Below are 23,836 nucleotides of genomic sequence, written 5' to 3' on the forward strand. Positions count from 1 at the left end.
GCTATAAGTCTAGTCAAAAATAGGGTATTATTTATTTATTTACCACAATGGGCCCCCTAGATACCTATTTTAAACGGCTGCCCCAGGATATCGATAGGGAAATCGCCTTGGCAGAAAGACGTGCGGGGCGTAGGTTGTCCATAGAATTGTTGAAAACCCCTCTTGAAAAACGCAAAAGCCAAAGTTTCCCCTCATTGGTAACCCCTTTATCATCTATCTTGCTGCCTGCTGTACACGACATTTCAAATCTTTCACTCCCAGTAAAAGAGCCATTGGATACCTTTCCTCTAGAAATAGTAACCATTACTTCGCCTGCAAAGTCCCCCGGTGTTTCTACCAACCCACCCACTGGGCAACATTTTACAACTCAACCCAGTGTTCTAGCACATGCTATAAAACCTAAACCTTGCACAAAAAGGAAAAGGGGTGTTATTGCAAAGAAAGGCCAGTTCCTAAAACCCCCAAAAAAACATAGGAAACTGAGCCGTCATACTACTGGGGATAACCCTATTGGGCTACCGGCGGGCGAGGGAGAAGTTGTTTCATTAGGCTTGGATCCCGTAACAATGGTATCCCCTGGGACACCATTACCATCAGGTCCAGATCCCATTGCCATAGCATCCCCTGGGACACCAACATCTAAGCCACAATTCCTTCTAGAAGTGGAGAAATTAATACGGTCCCTCTTGAACCCCTTTGAGGATAGACTTAAAAAGCTAGCTGAACAATTGGACCATCTAGAGCAGGCGAGCTTAGATAATTTTTTTTCTACCAAATCTCTAATTAAGTCTTGCCTCAAAACGGGAGGAAATATGAACATCCAACAAACAGTTGAGCGAGATGTGGGTGCCCCGCCGGTTGTTTTACAACCTTCTACTGCGAGTATTGTGAGTAGCTCTCAGGGAAAAGGTCAAAGTAGTAAGACTACCAATGACCAATCAACTGCTCTAACTAATAGTAATTGTGGGAAGACCAAGCCCCAGAGCACTGTAGTCAAAGGTAGAAAAGATTTGCCAAAGAATGCCACCCCTGTCATCACTAATACTTTACCCCTGCAAAGTACTTCGACAACCAGCCATGGTCCTTTGGCAAGCAATGATAAAAATCTAGGTAAAAATAGTGTTGGAACATATAAGCACCATGCTCCAAAAGTGCCAAATAGAGGTGGCCTTGCAAGTGATGGAAGCAATATATTAGAGGGAAATAAGGCTCCCATGGTATCAAAGAATGTTGCCCCACCATGCCCTGTTGTCCAGGAACAAAGCCAACCAATACCCTATGTGACAAAACCTCCAGCTAGGATACCCCCGATACAACTTACCCCTAATTCCTACCCCTATGTGGCTATCCTTACCAATGTTCCTCCCCTACTTCTAGGGCAAAGAGAAACCTATGAAATGTTAAAAAATAAGGTTATGCATTGGTTAAGGGTTAATAGACCTCTACCTGGGGAAGTGGATGGTTTGATCATCGGGGTTAGAAGGGTTAACTGGATAGGCAGCACCCTGAAACAACTGGGGGTGAATGTATCATAATTAACTTCCAAGATCCAAGGGTGGTAGGACTGATCACGAGACCTGGCTGGAGTACTAGCAGTGGTGGGATTGGTATTGTGGACCTCACTTTTTTTTATCCAAGACCTGTGGACGCTCATTCTGGTGGGAATAACGAGCCAGGGAGATTCAGTTTCTTTCCTTTGGCAGAGATCAACCCTTTCCATGTTCCTATCCTACAACTAAATGTCTGTTATGGACAACCATGCAATCCTCATGATGGGTTGGGAAATTTGAGGTGGGGATGTTGACGGAGACCGGCTGATCCCATTGTAAATGGGGGCAATATGGCTAGGGAGAATAACCCAGAGAAATCACTGGCAATAACAAGGGATGTAACATCAAGTCCAAATGGAGCGATCATCAATAGGGAACATGGAAATGTGAGAAGGGATAGCATGGTATGTATGGGAAATATGGTGGGTGAATCAAGGCTTTTATTAGATACGGGTGTCACTGAGGACAGGGTTGGTAATTGTGTGGACACTGTTATAGAAGAGGAATGTAACTGCGAGAGCTTGACCAACCAAGCGTCTGTGCCAGCCATCAATGTGGGGAGCTGTAATAGCAATACCACGGGGAGGTTCCTTTCGTGGAATATTGCAGGGCTGTGTACTAGATTGCTGTCACAAAATTGGATAGATTTTGTCAACGGGTTTGAAATGTGTTTATTCCAGGAGACATGGGCTTGCGACCCAATTTTCCTCCCAGGCTATTTAAATTTTTGTATACCAGCGAGTAGAGGCCCAAGGGGCAGACCTATGGGAGGTTTAACAGTTTGGATCAAGCAAACTTTACAAGTTAAAATAAAAGTGCTTGACCTGGGTTGCAAGGATATACAATTGCTCAGAATATCACCAGACAAGGGGGGTGTGATAGACATATACAATATCTATGCTAGGGGTATGAGTGCTGGGAATTCCCCTACCCTAGAGGCTCTATCCTCCTTTCTAGAATCGCAGTCCCTGGGAAATAGAGTGGTTATGGCTGGCGACTTTAATAGGACCTTCGAGCCGTTGGAAAATACTGAACATCCACTGGGGCAGGAGGAAGATGTCCAATGGGGTGTCCCAAACCTGAATCTTGTACCAGTTAAGCGGTGGACAAAAGATATCTTGCTATTAAACGCGTTATGTTTGGAATATGGCTTGAGGGCCCTCAATGGAAGGACAAAGAGCGACCAGGGAGGCAATTGTACATTTGACAATGGTCATAGTAAAAGTAGAATAGACTATGTCATTTGTAGCCTTAATTTATGGTGTGGGGTGGGTGATATGGAAATTAAGGGTAGATTAGAAAGTGATCATAATCCCCTTTGTGTCACCCATTCCTGGTGGAGGGTCACGCCTGACAAACTAGAGCCGCGTAGCGAAGTTGTACCGGTTATGGCCAATGATACACGAAGAGTTAAATGGCCAAATGTGTTGGCAAATGTGGCTTCCATGGACTACATAGACTCGGAGGTGGATAAAGCAATTGCAGCCATGGAGATAATAAATCCCGTAACACCTGGTTCCTCTTTAATAACAGCTATACACGATACGTTCTTTTCTCTTATAAAACCACATTTTACTAGATTAAATAAGGTAAATAGAAAAGCCTCAGTTAAAATGGCGAGGTGGTTTAACAAACAGTGCAGGTCAGCCAGATTGGAATTGGGTAGGGCACTTAAAAGCAGAGACAAGGGTTTGATTAGTATAGCAAGGAAACATTACAATGTTAGTATCCGCAAGGCCAAGAAAAAGTGGGATGAGGAATATTGGGAAGAGTTGCTTGAAGCTTCTGGGTCAAGAAATTCTAGACTTTTTTGGCAAATTGTGAAGTGGGGCCGAGGTGGTACCCCTAATAGCCCAGATAACAATGTTAATGCGGCATCATGGGTTGAGTATTTTAAACCCGAGTATGCAGAAAACAGGGATATTGTGGCAATAGAACCTATTCCAGTGGTATTTTGCAAGGGAAACCTGTTTTCAAATAAAGAAGCAGAATTGGTAATTTCAACCCTACAAGGGGGGAAAGCACCAGGCTTAGATGGGATTCCCTCAGACATTTTTAAGTACGACAAGGTACGGTGGGCTAGGTATGTGACCTCACTGGGGAATGCTCTAGCTAAAGGGGCTGAAATCCCAGAAATATGGAAGGGGGCAATAATTATACCGATATACAAGAAGGGTGATCGGTCACTCCCGGCCAATTACAGGCCGATAAGTTTGATTGCCACTATCCAAAAAGTGGTTGGGAAGATGGTGGTCAATAAACTTATGGATTGGGTAGACGAGAACAATGCCCTCTCCCCCTATCAGGCAGGCTTTAGGCGGGCAACCAGCACGGTTGATCAAATATTTCGATTTACCATGTTGCGGTGGGGGACTGTACTCCTTGGCGAGGGCAGCCTTTATGTCGCATTTGTAGACTTGAGGGCTGCCTTCGACCTGGTGCCAAGGAGTAAGCTTTGGGCAGTCCTGAAAAAAATAGGGGTCCCACTCGAGTTGCTTACTCTAATAATGCGTCTTCACGAAAGCAACTTCGCCAAAGTCCAGTGGGGGAGTAATGGGGAATGTACCGTTAATTTTCCTGTTGGACGGGGTGTACGGCAGGGATGTGCAATGGCACCCCTGCTCTTCTCCCTGTTCATCAATGGTATCGTGGATAGGATGTTGGATGCAAGTGTGGATGCACCATCGCTAGCGGGCATCAGGGTCCCTATCCTGATGTTCGCTGACGATACCCTTATTGTATCCAAAACCCCTGCAGGACTCCAGCGCGCCCTGAATATATTTGATATGTTTTGCGGGGAACATGGTCTCGAAGTTAATGCTAGCAAAACAAAGTTGATGGTTTTTGGTCAAAGGCGCCGATCCCAACCAAGGGTATCTCTGAATAATATCGAGCTTGAGGTAGTAAATGTTTTTACTTACCTAGGGGTAGAGATTTCAAGCAAGCCAGGTTGGTCACGACATATTGAGAAGGCGGTACTGAGACACCAGCAGATTTCAGGGGCGCTCCGGGCAGAACAAGTGAAATCAAAAATTCGGCATATAAAACCGGTCCTCATGGTTTATGATGCTAAAGCCCTGGGTGCAGCCCTGTATGGGGCAGAAGTATGGGCTTTTGAGAGGCTCCCTGCCCTACAAATATCAGAGAATAGGTTCTTGAGGGGAATAACGAGTCTCCCCCAGAGCACACCATTAATACCACTTGGCTTGGATCTAGGGAGGAGACTGGTTAGTGACCGCGCCCGATTAAGGCCTATCCTTTATTGGAGACGACTGTGGACGACCCCAGAGATCCGACACTATGCTGATGGGTTTCTAGCCCTAGTTAAATTGTCAGGATCTGACTTTGCGCCTGCATGACTTTGAGCAGCAAACACTACATCCCCCATGATGCGTAGCTCCAGAACTACATTACCCATGCTTCCTAGCGGCGCAGCGTTATAGCGCGCCTCGGACAGGGCGCGGGTGTACTTGATTCTTTCCGCCATTCCCGCGGAAGCTCTGGCGGTTCTCTGGCTTGTCCTGCTGTGAGTCGGGAAGAATCCCTGCCGGTGATTCCAACGTCCTGGTACAGTACCGCGCCATTCCCTGTGGCGCTCGTGGCATTAGTAGCGTGTGAGCCTGCTCACAGGAGTCAGACTCAGCCTTCATCTGGGGCGTTTTTGTTTTGTTGCAGTAACTGTGGAGACAGTGAGTGGCTACTCACATATCTTGTGTTGACTGTGGGTTCTTCGATCTCGTCTAGTGGCGGAATGTAGAGGGGGGTCTTCCTTCACATTGCCGACATGAAAAACAGTGATTTATGGTTTGCACTAATTGTTGTGGAATACAGGTACCAAAGCGGAGGGCAGTAGTGCGGTAACTACACCTTGCCGTGTTTGGGGTACTGACTATTTTGTGTGGAAAGCTTACAGGTACCAAAGCGGAGGGTGGTGGTGCAGGAACTACGCCTTGCCGTGTTTGGGGTGACTAACTGTTTTGTGTTGATACTTATATGTACCAAAGCGGAGGGTGGTGGTGCAGTAACTACGCCTTACCGTGTTTGGAGTACAGCCATTTGATATCAGGAACTAACCGGGTTCTGTGGATGATGGAATCCACTTCTCAGGTCTGCTGTGACCTAGGATATTGATTGGAGCGGGTGGTTGTTCCCCCCGGGGTAGGTTTCCTCCCTCCTCTATGTATGTCCCTATAACGGTGTTTTACGCACACATACTAACGCTGGCATTCCTGTTGTACAGGGAAGGAGAGAAGAAGGAGTAGAGGTTGGCTGGACGTGCAAAGGGCAGCAACAGGCAGGTGGCTTTAGACTATTGTTTCAGTGAGAATTGAAAGAGAGTAGGGTTTCGTTACTTGTATTAACCTGTGTACTTTTTCTTTTCACAGCTTCCCTTTCCCAGCTGCTCCCTTCCTTTCCTTTCCCGGGTTTTTCCCCTTTTAGGGGTTTTTTCCCTCGCCGTATCGCTCGAACACCCTGTGCATTACTAATCAGGGTGTTTGGGAGGTCCGGAGGTGGAGCTTTGTCACATCACAACGATCCTGCGGAGTGCCAACCTTGACAGAATCAAGTACCCACGAATTACACTCTGCCTGGTCGTTGTGACTGTGAGAAATGGCGTCCATGGAGGACGTGTTGCATGCGCTAGTGTTAGTGCAGCAGGAGTTGGCTTCTTCCAAAGCCGAAACTGCAGCACTGCGTGACAAGGTAGAACAGTTGTCAAAGAACCCCTTTAATGCTTCCTCTGCTGCGTCTTCCATACAGGTAACAGTACCTCCGCCCATCCCCCTAGCCAATCCTGAAAGGTATTCAGGGGATCCAGGGAAAATACAAGTCTTTTTGACTCAGGTGTTGATGCACTTTTTGTGCAAACCGGCTTCATTCCCGACCAACCATTCCAGAGTGGCTTTTGCCATTTCTTATTTGGTAGGGGATGCGGCCAACTGGGCAGTGCCTTTAGTCAAAAATAATGATGCCATTTTGTCCGATTGGTCGGCCTTTAGAACCGAATTTGAGAAAGTGTTTGACCGCAGAGCTACCAATTTTAGTGCTGATAGAGAGCTATTGGAGTTAAGACAGGGAAGGGGCGAGTTGATTACCTATCTGACTAAGTTCAATAAATTGGTGGCTGAGGCGGAGTGGCCAGAAGAGAAAAGGATGTCCCTTTTTTATCAGGGTTTGAAGGAAGATTTAAAAGATGTTATAGCCCAGGTGGATCCTCAACCTAGAACATGTGTAGACATGGTTAATCTTGCCTTGAGACTGGATAGCAGACTGACAGACAGAGGGAGTTCTAGGAGAAAATGGGAAAGAGGCTCGTTGTATGTGGATCGTTCCCCTCGGAAGGTGTCAGGGGGAGCGGAGAACAGCCCGGAACCGATGGAGATAGGAGCCCTTAGAGCACCATTGTCTAGAGAAGAAAGGGAAGTCAGGAGAACACAAGGGCTATGTATGTACTGTGGCAAAAAGGGACATTAGGTACGTGAGTGCCCTTCAAAGCCTAAGGCGTCTACTGGTGGCAGGTTCAAGAAAGTGGCGGTGTCTACCACCGGGGTTGATCTAGACCGAGATAAGGACAAAAAACAGGCGGTGGAAGAAGAGAAGGAGTGGAAACTTACTTCTCTTTCTACTAAAGGGATAGGTGAGACAGAATCCCATCTGGTTGTTGCAATGACATTGGAATGCGAACAATCGTTCCATCAGGTGTTGGTCATGTTGGATTCTGGGGCCACAGGCAATTTTATCGATGATGGTTTGGTATCTAGGCTGTCCTTGCCTCGTGTACCGAGAGAAAACCCTGAGGAAGTCTTAGCGGTGGATGGGCAACCTTTGAAATCAGGACAGATAACGGAAAAAACCTGCGAGATAGGGCTCTCGATGAGACAGAAAGGCATAGTCCACTCAGAGACTTTATCGCTAAACATCATAGCAGCACCTCAGTACGAGGTGATCCTGGGAATGCCCTGGTTATGCCATCACAACCCGGTTGTGGAATGGAAGACTAAAACGTTCTGGTTTCTGCCTGAGCATTGTGGAGACCATATGGTGTCCAGTTCTCCCTCACATGTCGCTGTTCTGTCATCGTCTTATTCTGCTGCCACGGCAGTGGAAACGAATGTGCAACTCCCAAGTGTCTACAGCCTATACAGCGATGTGTTCAGTGAAAGAAAGGCAGAAACTCTACCCCCGCATCGAGACTATGATTGTCGTATAGATCTGGTGGAGGGGGCTACCATACCTTCTTGTAGGGTATACGCCTTATCTGTGCCAGAAACTGCACACCTGAAGGAATACATAGACCACTATCTTCGGCTGGGGTTCATTAGACCTTCCCGTTCGCCTGCAGCCTCCCCTTTGTTCTTCATAGCGAAAGCCAATGGAGATCTCAGGGCTTGTGTGGACTATCGCGTTTTGAACCGGAACACCGTGCGGAATCGATACCCTCTCCCCCTCATTTCAGTCTTGCTCGACCAAGTGAGAGATGCCAAGATCTACACCCGATTGGATCTGCGGGGGGCTTATCACTTGGTCAGAGTCCGTGAGGGGGATGAGTGGAAAACCGCGTTCAAAACACGTTATGGGCTGTATGAGTACTTGGTGATGCCCTTTGGGTTATGTAACGCCCCTGCGGCGTTTCAGTTTTTTATCAACGATGTGCTGAAAGACTACGTGGACCACTTCGTAGTGGTATACATCGATGATATTCTGGTGTACTCACAGACCGAGGCATGTCATACTGCACAAGTAAAAATGGTATTGGATAAATTGAGGGAACATCGGTTGTACGTCAAGTTGAGTAAGTGCGAGTTCGGGGTCAGCGAAGTGGAGTTTTTGGGGGTCAACCTCAGCGCCAAGGGACTGCAGATGTCCGACAGGAAGGTGCAGGCGGTTAAGGAGTGGCCAGCCCCAGCGAACGTGCGAGAGGTGCAGAGCTTCCTGGGGTTCGCCAATTACTACCGCCGATTCATAGATCATTTCTCACAATTGGCTGTTCCTATTGCCAGATTGTTGAGAAAAGGGGCATCTTTCGTGTGGTCTGTAGAGGCAGACGAAGCATTCCGGTCACTGAAAGAGGCATTCACTACAGCCCCTGTATTAGCACACCCAGTATTGGAACATCCGTTTGTGGTTGAGGCCGATGCTTCGGATGAAGCAATAGGAGCGGTCTTGTCTCAGCGCGATTCCCTTACTGGTCAATTACATCCGGTGGCCTATCTCTCCAAGAAATTTAACCCCGCAGAACAGAACTATACGATAGCGGAAAAGGAGCTACTTGCCATCAAGAGGGCTTTCCAGGAATGGAGGCAGTACTTATGGGGGGCTTGTCATGCTGTGACGGTTTACACCAATCACAGAAACCTGCAATATATGACCACCGCCAGGCACCTAACGCAACGACAGATGCGTTGGATGCTTTTCTTTGCAGAATACAATTTCGTGGTGACCTTCAGACCAGGTACAGAGAACAGAAAGGCCGATGCGCTGTCCAGACAACAGACACCTAACGACCCTCAGACAGAGACTCGGCATGCTATCATTCCTTCAGCCAAGGTGCTATGTGTGGTCCGGGCCGAGACTTTTCTAGATGAAATCAGGAACTCCAGATCGGTAGCGGCTTGGAGGCTTTGGACTGCTGAGGGTCCTGGAAGAGTGTTGAAACAAGGCCTCCCCTTGCAAGGGAAAAGCTTATTCCTTCCCACTAGGGTGTTACGTCAAAAGGCGTTTGAGTGGTGTCACGAAGCTCCCATGGCCGGCCACCCGGGTGTGACAAAAACAGTGCATCTCCTCAAAAGACATTTCTGGTGGGAATCTTTGGCTGTGGACGTGGCCCAGTGGGTGCAAAAGTGCGACACGTGTGCAAGGGCAAAGGGAGAAAACAGCAAACAAAAAGGCCTGCTGATGCCTATGCCTACGCCTGCTCGACCATGGCAGAATATAAGTCTGGATTTCATCACAGGCTTACCACTGGATCAAGGGTGTTCGGCTGTTATGGTTGTGGTGGATAACCTAACCAAAATGGGTCATTTCATCCCGTGCAAAAACCTCCCTACAGCAGGACAAACCGCTCAACTGTTGGCGTCCCAGGTCATACGGTTACACGGTCTTCCTCAGGTGATCGTGTCTGATAGGGGTCCCCAGTTCGTGGCACGCTTTTGGAAACTGTGGTGTAAAGCTCTGGGCATTGAAGCGGCTCTTTCAACTAGCTTCCATCCCCAAACCGATGGCCAGACCGAAAGGCTGAACCAGACTTTGAAGAAATACTTGCGGTGCTATTCCCGGGAGGCCCATGAATCTTGGGTGGATTTGTTGTGGATGGCAGAGCTAGCCTACAACAACGCCTGGCATAGTTCTACTGGAGTGTCTCCTTTTAAGGCTAATTACGGGTATGACGCACATACAATTCCAGTGGATTTCCCTGTAGAAGTCTCCAACCATCCCTCCGTTCTGTCGCAAGTCCGGGCGCTGAGAAGGGTGCATAAGGGTGTCCAGAAACATCTGGCAAGGGCAAAGGATGTGTACAAGAGGTGGGCTGATAAACACAGAAGGCCTGGTCCCCAGTTTAAGGCTGGAGACAGAGTGTGGCTCTCCACAAAGAACATACGCTTTAAGCTTCGGAGTGTATTCCACCCTCGTTACATTGGTCCTTATCCGATTGTCCGGCAGGTGAATCCTGTGGCCTATAGACTGAGGTTGCCTGGTTCTTTACGTATCCATCCTGTGTTCCATGTCCACCTTCTGAAGAGAGCCTACTCGAAGCGCAGGGTGGCGCCGCCGCCGGTAGATGGCGAAAAAGGGGTGGAATACGAGGTGAGGTCCATCCGGGATTCCAAGTTACGCCGAGGTGTGCTCTGGTATCTGGTCTACTGGACGGGTTATTCCGCGGAGGACGACTCGTGGGAGCCATGGAGCAATGTACATGCACCTAGGGCTGTGCGTTCTTTCCATTTGAGGTGTCCGTCCAAACCGGGTCCTAGGAGGCGCCTGGGAGGAGGGCGTACTGTCAGGATCTGACTTTGCGCCTGCATGACTTTGAGCAGCAAACACTACATCCCCCATGATGCGTAGCTCCAGAACTACATTACCCATGCTTCCTAGCGGCGCAGCGTTATAGCGCGCCTCGGACAGGGCGCGGGTGTACTTGATTCTTTCCGCCATTCCCGCGGAAGCTCTGGCGGTTCTCTGGCTTGTCCTGCTGTGAGTCGGGAAGAATCCCTGCCGGTGATTCCAACGTCCTGGTACAGTACCGCGCCATTCCCTGTGGCGCTCGTGGCATTAGTAGCGTGTGAGCCTGCTCACAGGAGTCAGACTCAGCCTTCATCTGGGGCGTTTTTGTTTTGTTGCAGTAACTGTGGAGACAGTGAGTGGCTACTCACATATCTTGTGTTGACTGTGGGTTCTTCGATCTCGTCTAGTGGCGGAATGTAGAGGGGGGTCTTCCTTCACATTGCCGACATGAAAAACAGTGATTTATGGTTTGCACTAATTGTTGTGGAATACAGGTACCAAAGCGGAGGGCAGTAGTGCGGTAACTACACCTTGCCGTGTTTGGGGTACTGACTATTTTGTGTGGAAAGCTTACAGGTACCAAAGCGGAGGGTGGTGGTGCAGGAACTACGCCTTGCCGTGTTTGGGGTGACTAACTGTTTTGTGTTGATACTTATATGTACCAAAGCGGAGGGTGGTGGTGCAGTAACTACGCCTTACCGTGTTTGGAGTACAGCCATTTGATATCAGGAACTAACCGGGTTCTGTGGATGATGGAATCCACTTCTCAGGTCTGCTGTGACCTAGGATATTGATTGGAGCGGGTGGTTGTTCCCCCCGGGGTAGGTTTCCTCCCTCCTCTATGTATGTCCCTATAACGGTGTTTTACGCACACATACTAACGCTGGCATTCCTGTTGTACAGGGAAGGAGAGAAGAAGGAGTAGAGGTTGGCTGGACGTGCAAAGGGCAGCAACAGGCAGGTGGCTTTAGACTATTGTTTCAGTGAGAATTGAAAGAGAGTAGGGTTTCGTTACTTGTATTAACCTGTGTACTTTTTCTTTTCACAGCTTCCCTTTCCCAGCTGCTCCCTTCCTTTCCTTTCCCGGGTTTTTCCCCTTTTAGGGGTTTTTTCCCTCGCCGTATCGCTCGAACACCCTGTGCATTACTAATCAGGGTGTTTGGGAGGTCCGGAGGTGGAGCTTTGTCACATCACAACGATCCTGCGGAGTGCCAACCTTGACATAAATCAGACATATTCCACAAAATATCTTGGTTGAAGACGCTCAGGGTGGTTCTTGTTGATCTCGGTCTCTCTAACCTTTGGGAAAATCCGGTTGGGGAAGTATTCCCAAGTAAAAACATCATTAAGGCCATATATTGGGATTATATAGAACATAAGCTCTGGAGGAGTACACATGCAGAAACAATGGGGGGTAGATTCATGGAAAAAAAAAACGAGACCTGTACTAGAACAGTATTGGGACAGTATAACTGTCCCGATAGATAGGAAGTTATTTTTTCAGCTAAGGTCAGGTTCTCTCCCATTGAGGTCATTGACGGGCAGATGGAGGAGTACTAATAGCTCGTGTTGCCCGGTATGTGGTGCCCTAAATGAAAGCATTACACACTTCTTATTTCTGTGTGAGGCCTATGCAAACCCAAGGAGAGTATGGCTAGCCCCAGTTTGTAGAAACCTTGGGGTATTAAGTGGTGTTGAGGGGTTGAGAATCATTTGTACCTCCACCGAAATGCCTATAGTGCTGGGAACAGCAAAATACTTGGGGTGGGCATGGTCTATTAGGCCACCTTCGTGGAGGGACCGGATGGAAGTGGCGTCACCGGGGCGGGTTGTGGACTTCCGCATTCTCCTGCGGCGGTGCTGTCCGATTTCCCTGTTGTTTCCAGCGATGTGTCCAGGTCGCTTCTGGCCAATCTTAAATCTGGCTCGCCACTTGACCCCTGCCCCGCCAAATTCCTCGCCGGGATGGCGGCGGTGGTGAATCCATTGGTCAACCCCATCCTCAATGTCTCCGTGAGGGAGGGGAGGGTCCCTAGCTCTTGGAAAAGAGCGATGGTGATCCCCCTCCTCAAAAAACCGGGTCTCGACGCCGAGGCTTTGGCCAACTATAGGCCAATCTCGCTTCTTCCGGCTCTAGCGAAGATCACGGAAAAACACGTCCACGGTGTCCTGTCGAGCTTTTTGGAAGCTAACAATCTGCTCCACACATCCCAATCCGGCTTCCGTCCTAATTTTAGTACGGAAACGGCTTTGTTGGAGGTTACTGAGATCATCAGGGAAACCTTGGATGTCGGCGGCAGGGCCATGTTGGTCATGTTAGACCTTTCGGCGGCTTTCGACACCGTCCCCCATAAGGCGCTTTTAGCTAGGCTGTATGACATCGGCCTTAGGGGGACGGTGCTTAGGTGGTTCACATCTTTCCTTGAAGGCCGCCGCCAGACGGTCTGGGTTTCCCAGAGTTCTGCCGAGATGCCGCCACTGGGAGTTGGGGTTCCACAGGGTTCTGTGTTGAGCCCCACGTTGTTTAACATCTTCATGTCCCCTTTGGCGGCCTTGGTGGAGGCATACGGGGCCCAGATCGTCTCTTATGCTGACGATACGCAACTCCTCTTCACATGCGGGAAAGATCAAGAGTTTGATGGAGAGAGAATTCCGGACTGTCTTGCATTGGTCTTCGACTGGTTCCAGCGGAACAGTCTGAGGGCCAACTCAAGCAAGTCTGAGGTTCTATTTTTTGGTTGCGTCGCCGAGCCGGAGTGGCAGCAATGGTGGCCGTCCGATATGAGCCCTCCGGCACAGTCCTCCTTGGTGGCCAAAAATCTGGGTGTCAAGCTAGACAACCAGCTGTCGCTGAGAACTCATATTCTTGGTCTGGCTGGCACCTGCTACGGAATCTTGAAAATGCTCCGTAAATTCCTGCCCCTGTTGTCTGAGGAGCACAGGCGGATTACTGTGCAGGCGCTTGTCGGCTCAAGGTTAGACTATGCTAATGCCCTCTTTCTCGGCCTCCCTGATCATTTGGTTCAGCGTCTACAGGTGGTGCAGAACTCCGCCGCCCGGGCTATTTTTGGCCTGCGCAAACGAGCCCGAGCTTCCGGGCTGCTACAGGCGCTTCACTGGCTGCCTATCCGGAAGCGGATTCAGTTCAAATCCCTGACTCTGATGCATAAAGCCTTGTTTGGATCAGGGGCTGGATATTTGCGGCGGAGAATGGCTTTCTATCGACCAGTCCGCTCTTTGCGTTCGGAATCCCTCTATAAAGCGGTGGTCCCGCGGGTGAGGAAGGCCCGCGTGGGAGGGCGTTCTTTCAGCTGCAGAGCTCCCCAGTTGTGGAATTCGCTTCCTCTTTCGCTTCGCAGCACTGCCAATTTGTTCCAGTTCAGGAAGAGCCTGAAGACCTGGCTTTTTAATCTTTAGTCTGCCTTTATAGTTTACTGTTCTTACTGTTTTCTTTTTTTGTTTCTTTTCTCATTTTCGCTGTGTTGTGTTATTTTTACTCTGAGTTGCAGGTGGAAAGCGCCGGGACACTCATCTCGAGTAGCCGTGCGCTATATAAAAGTCACATAACATAACATAACATAACATTAGGAGGAGGGCTCTATCTTTCAATATGCACTAAATTTTACATTAATTTAAAAAAAAAAATGTGTCAAAGCTTGCACAATTGTTTAAAATGTATTTCATGTGTATGAAATATGAATTTTAATTATAATGTATTTTAAAAATGTATGAATTTTAAAATGTATGTTTGTGCTTTTATGAGTGTATAACTCGAATAAAGCTTTTTCAATCAATCAATCAAGTATCCCTGAATATCCAAAAGTGATTGTATTTATATAGTGCACACAATGCTGCTAAGACACAAAGCACCGTATATCAAGAGGGGGTTGGAGAGAATTTAAGATCATACACAACAAGTGGAGAGGGAGAGGATGCCTCTTTCTGGGTTCTGTGCAGGTAGGGAGTGGGCTCTGGGTGTTTTCTCATCAATTACAGGTGAGTTGCCACTTCAATTTGATTTATGAACACCGGAGAGGGGCAAGCAGGATGTGTGGTGGTAAGTTGATCAAGATTCAGGATAGGAAGGGGTTTGTCTCTTTTCTTTTCGTGCAGATCTTTACTGCTAGTCTAGAAATGTCCTGGATGCAATGACGTTCAGTTGCTCTGTCAAGTAGGGCTGGCAGTTGAAGATTACTGCTTTGAGGTGATGCACTTGATTTTGAAAATGATGTAGTCTTAAAGGGGAAGCCAGTGTAGATCCAGCAGAGATGTGATTACATTTCATTGGTCCTGTGATAAGATGTGTGGTGTACAGGTATAACCACTGTCAAAGTCGTATAGCAGGTCGGTTTGGGTGGTGTTTCTTAGATATGCTTTGCAGGGGTAAGGTTTCCATGATCTCTGGATGCCCAGCACACCTATTAAGACCCTAGTTGTGATTCGGAGCTATTCTGGCTTGCTTTCTTTTGTTGAATTCTACTTAACATATTATCCCAATTTGAGCAGTGTACCAGCCTTGAGGCAAGTCCATCCCTCCCCAGTACTATTTTTTAGGCCATTCTGTTAAGGTAAATCTCCTGGCTGCAGCACTAAAAGAACAAAACATAGAAATTCACGTTAAACAAGAAGGCCTTTCCATGTGGAACAATATACAAATTTGGGGCATTCTGAGGCGCGCAAAGTGGGACTCTCTGACCTGATACGGAAGAGGGATGCACAGGTACTATGGCTTCCAATCGTGTTAGTTGAGGTTGTTTGACACTGGTGCTCTAGGGTCTTTCCTACTTTGGCTCCGCAAACTATGCCAAGTACAACCTTTCTACTCTTGATTTTCAGGTTATCAACAGCAAGCAGTCACAGGTTTCTCAACTAGATTTTATGTGTGGGCGGGTGGGGGTGGCACAAGCTCAGAACTCAACAGTCAACCATTAGACAAAAAACACAATAATGTTCAGCCTAGTGCTTGACTCTTGAAAAAATAAATTACTTTTGACATACACAGCAGTACTCACTTCAACTTTGAATACAAGGTGGCACCCCTGATAACGATTCTGTGGATGCTACACCCGTTAGCCCCCTCTCCCAACCCAGAGTGCCCCTAGTTGGATATGTTTCATTAAAAAACTATGGATTATGCCTTCAGCCCCACAAAAGTAAAATGCACAATCCATCACAGTTTTTTCAGGTTCTTACTCTCATGTCGTGGTGGGTAAGAAATCAATCTATAGTCCCTTGTGCTTTCTTTCAGTTCGAGCTCAGCAGCTCAGTGCCATTGCAGGCAGAGGTAGCTGCAGAGGGAGTTGGGCACGGCCCATGTTTTCTCCAAGCACAGCCACCGTGAGTGGTCTGATATCACTCAACAGGCCTGGCACAACTGTGCAAGAGCTCGTGGCAGTCATAGCCCGCTTTTGGCTGACCTGGTCCGATTCACATGTCAAGGCAGTTACAGCCCAAACTGAGATGGTATGCACTTAGTCAAGCAGTAGACTGACCTAGTTCAGTCCACACTGCAAGACAGATGGAGCTCCATCCTGGGGAAGTGCACACTACAAAATAGATGCAACCCACCATGGGCCAATGTGAGGCTTGTGGTTCTTGCCTGGAACAGTAGAGAGACAGGACACCCTCTTCAACATGACTGCTCAAGTTTTATCTTCTCACACTGTCCACTTTTTTTGGGTGTTCCTCGGGTCACAAATCCAGTGAGCTTCTTCTCCAAGACAGTCTCTCAACCTGCAGGTTGAGGAAGAGTCCTTCCCTGTCTCAACAGGCAGGCACACTTTCAGGCACCAGACAGACTCTGCACTCCTTCAGGAGAAAGCACAGTCTTCATGTGATGTCCTTTCACCTCTGGGAGACCGGCTAACAAGAAGACACCAGGTCTGGTCACACAGCAGTCCAACAAGTTAGGGTTAGGACATCTCAGCCCGGGCGTCGAGGCTAAGGTCAGAGAGGACAAGGGCAGTTGCCTGTTTGAGCCTGTTAAGGGCGGAGAGGACAAGGGCAGTTTCCTGTTTGAGCCTGTTCGAGACTGACCAGGGCCAGAAATGCTGCCCAATATACTTTCCTCCTTTATGCATCTATGTACTTACAATGTACTTATGGATCTACATAGTTATCACTTTCTTCTAATTTAGCATTTCCAATGCACTTTCCTATTTCTCAGCCTATACTTCGCTCAATATATCCTCCAGCCCAACCTTCTGCCTCATCTCAAACTTCTTTCTACTAATCTTTCCAATGCACTACCCTATCTCCCATCCTATACATCTATCAATATATCCTCTACATCCACTCTCTCATTTATCCCAAACCCAATACCACTACTATTATCCCCAAAATAACGATTTCTATATTCTCTCTTACTCTACCCCTCCTTGCATCATCTGACACCTCTTTTACTATACCGATCCCCCAAAACAAACCTTTCTAAACTCTTCCCTCTTTTCTACCCCTCCCCAACCCTTCTCAATACAAATAACTGACTAACATATCCACCACTAAAATTACTTTCATGTTTCACCATACTAATTCAACACTAATCCTGATGGGTTCCAGAGTAGCGTGCTACTTGCGCTTCAAAACCCCATCAGGGGTAGGAAGCGCTATATAAATATAAACCACTTTCCCTTCACTATCCCGCCACCTACCCTTCTCTATCCAAATAACTGAATAACATATCCACTACTCAAATTACTTCATATTTTACTGTACAAATTTTCAACACTATTCCTTTATGGGTTTCGGAGTGGCGTGCTACTCGCCAGAAAAGCGCTTCAACATCCATCAGGGGTAACAAGTGCTATATGAATGCAAACCTTTCTTCCCCTTTTATCCCTCTGCTATCCTTCTCCCTCCAAATAACTGACTAATATCCACCACTGAAATTACTTTCATATTTCACCATATTAATTTACCACTAATCCTTTATGGGCTTCATGAATAGAGTGCTTCAACACCCCATCAGGGGTAACAAGCGCTATATAAATACAAACCTTTTTTCCTCCTCTAGCCTTCTGCTATCATTCCAAATCCAAATAACTGACTAACCTATCCACCACTTAAAATGTACTTGCATGTTTCACTATACTAATTCAACACTAATCCTCTATGGGTCCCGGAGTAGCGTGCTACTCGCCAAAAAAGCGCTTTGATGCCTCGTTAGGATTAGTAAGCGCTATATAAATGCAATTACAATACAATTACAATACAATTGTGTAAAGTGATGCTTCCTACAGCAGGTAGCACCGGGGCTATCTCCAAACTGGAAAACGCATAACATGGGCATAACGAAAGGTGAGGTTTTAGAATCTCACATCAGCCTCCCTGAAGTAAAAATCACAGATAGACAAAAGAGAAAGCCTGACCTAGAAACATTTCTACCTTGAACAACAGACACTGTATCCCGCCCTTCACCACTACCAGGTGCCAAATGGCAGTGCACCGTAAGAACTAATCAGCAACCCTTTGCTAACAAAGTCTTCATTTAATTTCTAAAGGTAGCTTTTACTCTACCATCCTTACTTCGGTATCTGGATCTCAACACTCTGGCCATAGGAATTCCGACATTACTTTTCCATTATCTGGGGCCATAGGAATTCAGACATACCCTTCCATTATCGGGGGAAGCTGTCCTTATCTTCCATCTTGGACCATGGTAATCCAAGGGTATCCAATGTGGATACCACTGGTTTCAGTACTCAGACTCTGACACTCAAACAGCCCTATTACTATAACTGAGCTACGAGCAAACTACACACACACACACACACACACACGACATACACACAGGATGTTAGTGCAAAGATTTCACATAATAGTGAACCTTTACACAAGAGGATTCAGTAGGCCACCCTCCCACTGACACAGATAAAAGGTCAGGTAAACAATATGAGATCACAAAGCACAATATGCTGCCACCATTGTCTGAAGAGCTAACCGGAAGACAAGGACAGTAATCCTTCTCTATCCTCTATCCGCTCTGAAGGTGCGATTGGTGCACTCCTCCTAGTCACAGATTAGGTCATAGGCCTTGCAGGAACATGCCTAGGACTCTAAGCACATGCTACATTAGTGTGACGTCAGACCAAAAATAAAAGTCAGGAATGTCCCCAGCACTGTGTGCATCTGGTTCCCTATCTCAATAGAGACAGTATCAAAGAATACATGGCGACCCACCTGTACACCATATGTGACCTCCCCGATGCTTCTCTGATCAGACTTGGTCCTCCTTACTGAAAAAAAATCACTGGGCTATAGAAAGACATGGATAACACCAGATATTGTAACAAGAGTGCACGTCTTTGAAGACGTAGATCTGACAACGCAGCAAGTTTGGGCTAAGGATGTAGTGATCTACAATGGGTGCAAACTGTAACTATACCAAGACATTTCAGCTCCCACATGTGCAAGTGTAAAGACATATGCCCACAAACTTTCTCAGGGAATATCAAATCCCCATCAATGCGGTCATCCTTTCGGTATCCTCTTCCCATAGGAAGGATAACAGCAAACAGTTCCATCGAAGGACATCTTGAAGCTTGCGGAAGATCATTACAAGCTGGGGGTTGAGGAGGAACGTTCTCTTATGGAAATAAATGTGGCCTAACTTGCAGATAAGCAGGTGCAACAGGGGTGCCAGACGGATGGCCAGGGTTGTATGACTGAAGGGAAGAAAGACACGCAACACTTGAAGAACCTGGGAACCGTCGCAGAACAGCCACAGGAGAAGGCTACTTACTGAGAGCAGGTGGAAAGTGTAATGATCCCCGGAGTGACTTGTGGTAACATAGCTGAAATATGATGTTTGATTTCATGCTGAGTGCTGAGGGTTTGTTGCAGCCAGGTTGAATGGGCCAAGTGGAACCCATAGACAGATGCCACTCAACACTAACACAATTCAAACTTCATGTAACTGTTTTTGTCTAATAAGGAGAGGATTACCATCTCCAGTACCCGAAGTAGATTGTTTTGTTAGACTATCCAGACATGTGGGTCGGGCTCTGTTTTCCCTGGTTCTATTACGATGGAGGAAGGACTTTCACGGAATGAGGCGGTAAATGTGACTTGCCCGAGACATTCCGCAGTACTAACACTGAATGATCGACCCCTGTAAGATTGTTTCTGTTGATTTTAATAAGGGATTGTTCCCTTGGCTACACACTGTATATTGTGACTATTGTTTTGGGAGTTGCACTGTTGATTAAACTGAAATTGATAAATAAAGGTTTCAAAAAAAGATGGAGGAAGGAGAAAATTGGCTTTTAATAGTAACCCGGAAATGATTAGGGAAACAGAGCTTTCAAGGGCAGTTAAACAAGAGCTTTCGCTAACAAGAGGTTATTCAAACTTCTGACCTTCAATATAAATGGCCTAAATTCCCATAACAAAAGACAACAGCACTTGAGTTATACTAGGAACATGACCAAAATGTTGTATTCTTGCAAGAACACCATCTTCTGCAGAAAGACCAGCTTTGCATACACCACAAACTACTCCAATAAATTCTGTGCTTTTACTGAAACAAAGATATCAGGAGGAGGGATCCACAGAAGGAGAGGGAGCTAGGGTCAAAAGAGATATGGAGGGCTGTTATATCAGAGTTCAACCCACACTCCTCTATGGACACTATGTTCTCCTGAACCTCTACACCCCTAACACCCCAGAGGAGAGCTTATTGACAGGACTTGTGCATGGACTGCTTGTACAGATGGAGTGCCATTTGTAGAGGGGGAGGGACTCTCGCCCATTCTGACCTCCATCGGAGGCTCTCCTGGTGTAGGCTCTCATCCGCCTTAGTGCTTATTGTCCGTTAGGCTTGATGCCATAGTTGCTCTCAGTCTGCTCTTCGAGTGTGCACTACGGGTGATTTACTGGCATCCTTGAGGCGCATTCTGGGGTGGTCTTCTTCCTAAATGCTAGTGTGTGCAGCTACTCTGAAATGCCACACGTGGTTGATATCTTGCACAATTCCTGTTACCTAATAGTTGTGTTCTGGAATTTTGACTGGATTAGTTCCATTTGGTCTTACTCAAGGTTCTTTGCTTTCCCAAGACAAGATGGAAGGAATTCACTTCCTAGCCAGAGGGACACCTCTTCCTGTCAAATTACTATAAAAGAGGACTTGAACAGAGGCCAGAAGTTCTGCAGGTTTTCTTCTGTGCATGTATCTTGCTTGTGGTTCCTTTACTCCTTCCTGCTCTCCAGCTTCTCTGCTCTCATACACTTTGTTTGGCTTGAAATTTGTAAGGTTTTTCTGCTTGTCAATTTGATCAATTCCAAGCCTTTGATCTGCATTTGCACACCTGAAGTCAGAAGTTGTTTCCGGGAGCAGCGGCCCTACCTCTACTCCAAGAAGATCATCAAGTTGTTGCCTAGAAGACCTGCCCTTTACAGTTGGAGGAACTGTCCTGATGAAAGCTGACCTGTACAATTTGCAAGCCGTGGTGACGAGCCTGTCCATCAATGCAGTTTTTGAGGGGCGATAGTTGATTGATGTGCTCATGCAGGCGGGGCATTTCCAAAGTCCAGTATGCCCATCAGGATTCAGTTGCTATGGGGCAATGACGTGACACTGCACCTTATGAAATACTTTAAAATGTTAAGAAGTTCCTGCAAACTACTAATTTTTCTACTGCAGCTGTGTACTTCCCTTAAGTAACATTTTTGTAAATGTAGATATATACAAAATATATTGTTTATTCTGTAAATCAACAATATTTCAATTAAAATGAAAAAATATGAATGGATGGTAAAGATTTATTGATGTTTACTTATTTGGTTCAATTGATTGTTGTTTTTTCCCTCTTGGTACAAGTTGGCTCAAATTTCAATCACATAATGATCGATATAAACTCATAAGACTCCCGACCCTCACAATCTGTTAATTTGGTCAAAGCAAGATGCTAACTATAGTAGACACCAATGTAACTCTGCTCTGGTTTAGAGTGTGCAGTACGCTTGTGGACAACAATTTAAGAATAATACCCTGAGCACACCAGCCTCGTACATTGGCCCTTTGAGAAATACAATACCGCTGTTGTGCCAGGCCTAGGGATGTTCTTTCAAAAGAGAAGAAAAGTAAGACAAAGACTGAGAGTCTGTGAAAACAATACTTTACCAAGCTGCCCGCAGTCTGTAGGCCTTCACCAGATCAGCCAGGTCATTAATGTCCACCACCACAGGCCGAACAGCCACTGGGTGGGGGTGGACATGCTGCAGTGATAAATCATTGAGATAGGAGACCATGCCACCCACTGTCTTGCCAGTGCTGACCTGCATGTAACTCTTCACCAGGAACCTGCAAAGGATAAGAAACAGGATTTCTGTACTGTTTCATCAAGAGTGCACAGCATATTCCAAGACCTTGCCCAATCAACTGAGGCTGCAACCAGAGGGAAAGAGCAAGGGGATATACCCTTTATGCGATGAGATCAAGTTAGTGGCAGCTGAGGAGATGTAGACTTCTGTTGAAGAGAGGACAATGGGCTTGGTTATGAAATTATATTCTTGACTGGCATTGAGGTATGCACAACGGGGCAGGGATTAAAATGCAACTCATCCCTTATAATTAAAGCATTATTTGTGGAAATGAGGAACTCTAAGGATCGATCTTGCCAGTTCTAGAAGACAAGCTCATTAGTGTGCGCTAATTCAACATTTGCTGAATGGAATTTTGAGAAGAACAGTCCCTGCTATTTTGCTCCATTGGAGGTCCAACTCACAACGTATTAAATTACAAAAGATAAATGTTTTTCCGGATTCCTCTGAAAAATGCAGATCAGATGAGAAACTGCATTCTTATGGCAATGACCAAAGCAAGAGAGTTAACTGGTGCTTTACAATTCAGTGGGAAACATTCCTTATTATTTTGAAAGCTCAATGTGGTGGAGTCTTGGCAGCTGGTCCTTCATGGAAATTGGAGTATTGCCCTTCATAGCAAAGAGGGATTTTATCACATACACTTAATAGCAAAGTCAAAAAGCCATGGCTGGACGCAAGCGGCGATGGCGGTTGTAGCCTGCTAGAGCTCCCGCCGGCCCGCCATTGATCCGACGACTTATCCTGGTCCCCGAGCCACTGACCCGCAACCAAAACGGGGCTAAGGTTACCGGAGGCGCCAGTGACCATCCGGTGTGTTCGGTGGCGATCCCGCGCTCCCGAGCGGAGCTGGGCAGCAGGGTGCGAGGTGCGGCCTAGTGGACTGCGGAGCAGCCGGGGCCTCGATTTTGGAGCAGCCGAGCAGTGGGTTGCGGCCAGGGGACGGCTGCGGCGCCCCGCTTGCCCTGAGGCCGAGAGACTGCTGGCACCCATCCTCCCAGGGCCAGGCTGAGCCCTGGGGCAGTGTAGACGTGACAGGCGGACCGGAGCGGCAGAGGTGGCCTGGTGGCCCGGGCACAGCCGGGACCTCGATTTTCGCGGCCCAGTATCAGGGGCCGGCAGCGTGGAGGAGGGACGGACGCCCTGGAGAGCCCGATCGGCGGTGAATGTGCCGAGGCAACTATTCGGCCTACCGACGGCAACAGTGAGTAGTGCCCCCCCCCCCCCCCCCCCCCCCGGGCCCACAGACCAGAAGGGACATCGACGCTGTGGCGCAAGACGCAGTGGGTCCACGCACCGACGGCAACAGTGAGTAGTGGGGCCCCCCCCGCCCCCCAGGCCCACAGACCAGAAGGGACATCAACGCTGTGGCGCAAGACGCAGTGGGTCCACGCACCGACTGGAGGAGCGTTACCGGTCACTGAGAGCCACAACCATCGGCGGCTGGGGGGGACAGCATAAGTGGGGGCAGTGACTGAGGTCCACCCGGTGCTATACCCAACACTAAGCCGACCCGAAGTGACTTGTCTGAGACTCCCCCCCTCCCAGGGGCCAGCAGCAGTCCAGTGGCCCTGATAACTCTGCGATCATGACCAGGGGGGGTAGCAGCACCGCTAAGCAAGTAACCATCGATAAATTCACCGGGCCTGGTGGGGGCCCTGGGCCATCAGGGGGCGGCTCGCCTGGAGGGGCGCCGGACAACGCGGCCCTTATGGCGGCCATAACCCAGTCACGGGACATGCTGGATGCCAAGATAGGGGCTGTTGGCGCAGATGTGACCCTATTGCGCCAGGACCTGAGGAACGCCGTGGCGCGGATGACGGAAGCAGAATCCAGAGTGTCAGTGGTGGAGGACGACGTGAGTAACCTTAAAAAGAGGATGGCGGCGATGGAAACTGCGCAGCGGATTACGGCACTCCGGGTGGAGGATGCAGAAGGGCGGGCGCGCCGAAACAACCTCCGCT

The 23,836-nt window shown here is 47.8% G+C and overlaps 1 protein-coding gene across 1 annotated transcript in view; it reads right to left on the reverse strand.

Annotated features, from left to right (window-relative positions):
- Positions 1 to 23,836, reverse strand: part of LOC144767358 (peroxisomal acyl-coenzyme A oxidase 1-like) — a 575,229-nt gene that overhangs the window by 166,443 nt on the left and 384,950 nt on the right. Inside the window, exon 10 of the mRNA XM_078650828.1 lies at positions 21,673 to 21,852. Coding sequence (XP_078506954.1) covers positions 21,673 to 21,852 — 180 coding nt within the window. The remainder of the gene's footprint in view (positions 1 to 21,672; positions 21,853 to 23,836) is intronic.

This window comes from Lissotriton helveticus, chromosome 7 (assembly GCF_964261635.1).
Source record: "Lissotriton helveticus chromosome 7, aLisHel1.1, whole genome shotgun sequence".
Taxonomy (NCBI): Eukaryota; Metazoa; Chordata; class Amphibia; order Caudata; family Salamandridae; genus Lissotriton; species Lissotriton helveticus.